The 4,203-nt window shown below is 49.0% G+C and overlaps 2 protein-coding genes across 2 annotated transcripts in view; both read left to right on the forward strand.

Moving 5' to 3' along the window:
* Positions 1-31: 31 nt before the first annotated feature.
* Pmar_PMAR003434 (Cystathionine beta-lyase, putative) lies at positions 32-1,148 on the forward strand (the record flags this gene model as incomplete). The annotated part of the gene is made up of 7 exons (XM_002784133.1): positions 32-130; positions 172-373; positions 418-547; positions 595-723; positions 769-850; positions 899-1,045; positions 1,098-1,148. 7 exons carry the CDS (start codon positions 32-34, stop codon positions 1,146-1,148), a joined length of 840 nt encoding a protein of 279 aa, XP_002784179.1.
* A 2,866-nt stretch (positions 1,149-4,014) lies between these two features.
* Pmar_PMAR003435 (hypothetical protein) overlaps positions 4,015-4,203 on the forward strand; it is a gene marked incomplete at both ends in the record, with an annotated part of 1,018 nt that continues 829 nt past the window's right edge. Inside the window, one exon of the mRNA XM_002784134.1 lies at positions 4,015-4,176. Coding sequence (XP_002784180.1) covers positions 4,015-4,176 — 162 coding nt within the window. The remainder of the gene's footprint in view (positions 4,177-4,203) is intronic.

The following is a 4,203-nucleotide window of genomic DNA, read 5'->3' on the forward strand; positions in this document are numbered from 1 at the left end:
ATTCGCCACTATGGTCTACTAGTTCAGGATAATGCGCGAGCAGTTCGTCCCTTTGGGAATGGAGTTCACCCTTGTTGATATGACAGACATCGATAACATCAAGGCAGCAATCAAACCGAATACCAAAATGGTGTGTCAATGTCGAGATGGTCCATCTGAATGAGCCCTCAGGTATTCTCAGAGACTCCAGCTAACCCTCTTCTGCAGCTCACTGATCTTGAAGCCGTCTCGGCGTTGTGCCGAGAGAAGGGTATAGTCCACGTCTGTGATAGCACATTCGCTACTCCGGTCATTTGCCGTCCGATGGACTTTGGTGCCGACATCACGCTTCAATCGACTACGAAGTATTATGATGGACACAATATCACCATGGGTGAGTGGTATCTAGCTATTGAATCATGGAAGTCGTTGTCTTAGGTGGGGCTCTGGCTTGCCGTACTAAGGAGTTGTATCAGCGTATGAAGTTCATTCAGAACATGCACGGCAACATTATGTCCCCCTTCGTCGCCTTCATTCAGATGCAGACTGTTAAGACCCTTGAGCTGCGGTAAGGACAGATCCAGTTATTCGACCTGAGTGTTGTTGCTATCTCAGTATCCAACGTCAATCGGAGACTGCTATGAAGATTTGCAAATTTCTGGAGGGCCATCCTAAGTGCTCCCGTGTCATCTATCCCGGTCTTGAGTCCCATCCCCAGCATGAGCTTGCCAAGAAACTTCATAGGTGATGCTCTCTCTGGTTAACGGCCTCCATCTCACGATTCATCAGGGGCAACCTTCATGGTGGGATGCTCTGGTTCGAGGTCGCCGGCGGGCGTGAGTCTGGTAACAAATTGATGAATTCGATCCAGGCGAGTTGGAAGCGACCTCCGTGAAAGCAGACTTCCTTCTCGTTGCAGCGCCCTTGGTCTCTATGCGCACATCTTGGCCCTACGGAATCGATTATGACCGTTTGTGCAGTGATGACCCATGCCAACATGTTGCCTGAGGATAGACTCAGGTTGGGTATTGTGGATGGTTTCATTCGAGTATCAGTTGGAGTTGAGGTGAAGATGTTTACTCGTCCCATTATGGTAACTCGGGCTCCTTCCCGCTTAGGATGCCGAAGATCTCATCCGCAGCTTGAAAATGAGCTTAGATCAACTATGAACGCTTCTTCATGTTAACTTAAAGAACACACTCCGTGTTGTCTTGACCATGATGGGACTTCTGTTTCGAGGGTGCCTAAGTCATTGTGTTGTGTTGTCAGTCAAAAACTTGAGGACCCGTATTAGAACCCCCTAGAGGCAGCTGCTCAATTGACGACAGACTTGTTCACTGTTCGTCACTGCATTGACCATATCGACTTGAATTATTATCCAAATTTTTCGAAGTCCAAATACACTGCAGCGACATGTTCCACGGCAACGAAAATGATTGCTCGTGTCTTGAAAAATAACTAAGGTGTGGATTGAACCTCTGCTTCCGGCGTATTAGCAACCATTTTGTCCAGTTTAACCATCCGACTGCCTGTAGATTAATGTCAATGTGTACGTTTGATCCGCTTTCAATAACTGAACTAGCGCTCTTGTCTACGTGAAGTTCGTAAGGCCCACAATTCTATGACGCGCGCGTTCAATCTGGACAACTTAGTCGTTGTCGAAACTGATTACAGCTATCTTTTTCGACACTCTCCGCGCCACTGTCAGTTCCGATATAGGATGCAGTCTCGTCAATGAGTTATGACAGCATCCTTTCGGCAGCTCCTTATCGACAATCTTTCCCCACACCACCCGCGCAACTGTCAGTTTTGATAACTGATCTCTCGCCAGTTCATCATGATAACATACTCTCAACGACTGATCATCACATTTGAATCTTCCCGTGTGAGGGAGCGACCGAACTTCGCTTTGTAAAAACTCCAACGACTAGTAGGATCTACAAGTAGCGCCTCTTTGCCTGGAATATGGACGTGGGTTTTCCCCTCTACTTGTGTTTTATCTCGACTGATACGTGTAGTGTTTGCTGCTTGTCCATCTTCATTTGAATGCCTCCGAAGCATCACAAGCCGATCAAAGCCAAGGCTGGTGCCGGCGAGGATCAGTACGCGAACAGTAGTATCGGGTTTGCCTACGTTCACCTTACTCAACAGGACACGGGGGGAGGGGGTGAATTCTGGACATAGCACTTTGCGAGGTCGTCATAGATGTGACTAAAACTCTCGATTGTCTCGCTACTGCATGCCGCCCCCAAGTAGCCGAACCCGAGGCTCCCTACTATTGGTATCGGGCTTATCGTATCAGATTTCTCCTACGGAGCTGCAGCCTACGCATTCATAGACAATTTCATTTCCGCCTAAGGACACTTCATGGACAGGGCCAGCCGAGGGGCCAGCACTACGAACAAGGAGAAGTGGCGTAATAAGCCTATGATGACCATGGGCATGAACAGAGCACGTAGTAACCAGTTGGGATCACTATTGCCGAGGTACCCTTTCCCTGAGGTAGGCGGCATTAAGAATAGATGACAGATGAGGGCAACAGTCAAGTTGGAGGCCCTGCAAGCTCATGCGCGGATACTGGAGAAGCAAGTCCAGCCACAGAAGAGACGACGAAAGTAGGCAGTGCTGAAGGATAGGATCAAGTTATGGTATGAGCCATGCACCTCCAGTGTATTCATCACTCCCTGGCTTCCGACTAGCATCTATTGTAACGTACGTTTCTACCTACTTACCTACCTACCACTACTACTACTACTACTTCATCACGTCCCACGAGTAATAATGGCATACGTTGTGAGTGAGCTTAGAAGACCTGAATGTTGAGTGCATTCATTGGGTCAATTTAGGCGTGGAAATATCCTCTTGCTTTCCTCAGCCTTAGACATCAGTAGTCTTATCGACATCACTCAGTTATTATTCGTGGTGTGCTCCTGTTAAGATTCTTCTGCCCTGGTGTCGTTACGCTCTTCTCAGGAGCTCTGCTGTAGTATTGGGAATTCTCCCTGGGCATTTCCTTATGAACTACTCGAGGATTACCTGGACCCTTCCAAGTGGGTGACAACGTCTGTAGTGAGCTCGGAAACCGTAGGCCACGTTGGAAGGCTCTTCGTGGGCAAGGCAAGGGATGTTGCCGTCTATGTCTCTCCCACTGCTTTCAAGCGTATTTGCCGCCAATACGTGAAGGATTGAGTCGGTGAAGTTGCTCACTTTGCTGAGCTTGTCTACATTCTCAAAGAAGTAAGTCGGGCTTCACTGCCACTGATGTGGATTTTTACTAATCGTTCGTCTTTCGCCCTCGATCTCGATGGGCTCCCCTGTTCGCTCCTACCATAGCGACACCAGTGATGTACTGAAGTCCATGGTGATTTCTGGCTGTAATTGAACGGAGTGAGACAACACGTTTGACTGCAGACTAAGGGGAAAGCCATTCAGAGTCTCTGTGATGAAGGGGTTACGCTTCATCAGCACTCAATGGTCGCACTTCCGCCTCTCACCACTGAGCAAAGAGTTCTTCTCTTTTACCTCTTCGAAGAAGAACTGCTTATGGAAGTAGTCACAGACCGTACGCCTCGTTGTACAGGTCTATCGAGCGGCATTGCCCTACAGAGGCGATCGTGTGAGGGTCCGGGTCATCTCTGGCTTCAACTCACTACTGTTCCCTCCACTGAGATGTATTATATACAGCTCCTGATTAGTAGCAACCGGAGCCTCTGGTGAAAGGGAAAGTTAGCTCGACAGAGGAAGAGGAGTACTCGGGCTGGGCGTAATACGAGGGGGTGGGGGATATAACCAATGATATCCGGAAGCATTCCATAACAGGCCACCCCGACTTTGCAGTTAGCGCGCGCCCTGAGTCTGACGGCCGCGCTGTCGTATCCCTAGGCTCCTAGGATTCCCCAGTTGCAGCTCTTGAAGTAAGGTCTTTGAATGCTGGGATTTTCGAGTAGTGGATATATCGGTGATTTTCGAGCGGCATCCTATTTCCATACCATAAACTATGCATCATCAGAGCGTTTGTTTTGATGCCTTCCCGAAATGTCTAGTCTCGGTGTTGGTGGCATTAGCTATGGTGGAGGCGCTGGAGGTATTCTCCTAGCTGCTGGCTACAGCGAAGATATCAAATTTTACGATACGTTCACCGGGGAGATGCTGAAGACTATCGGAGGCCCGGGCTCGAGAGTACCAGGTGTCGAGGGCGTGGGCCTTCCAGCCGGTAGAATACCC

Source organism: Perkinsus marinus (assembly GCF_000006405.1).
Source record: "Perkinsus marinus ATCC 50983 genomic scaffold scf_1104296935302, whole genome shotgun sequence".
NCBI lineage: Eukaryota > Perkinsozoa > Perkinsida > Perkinsidae > Perkinsus > Perkinsus marinus.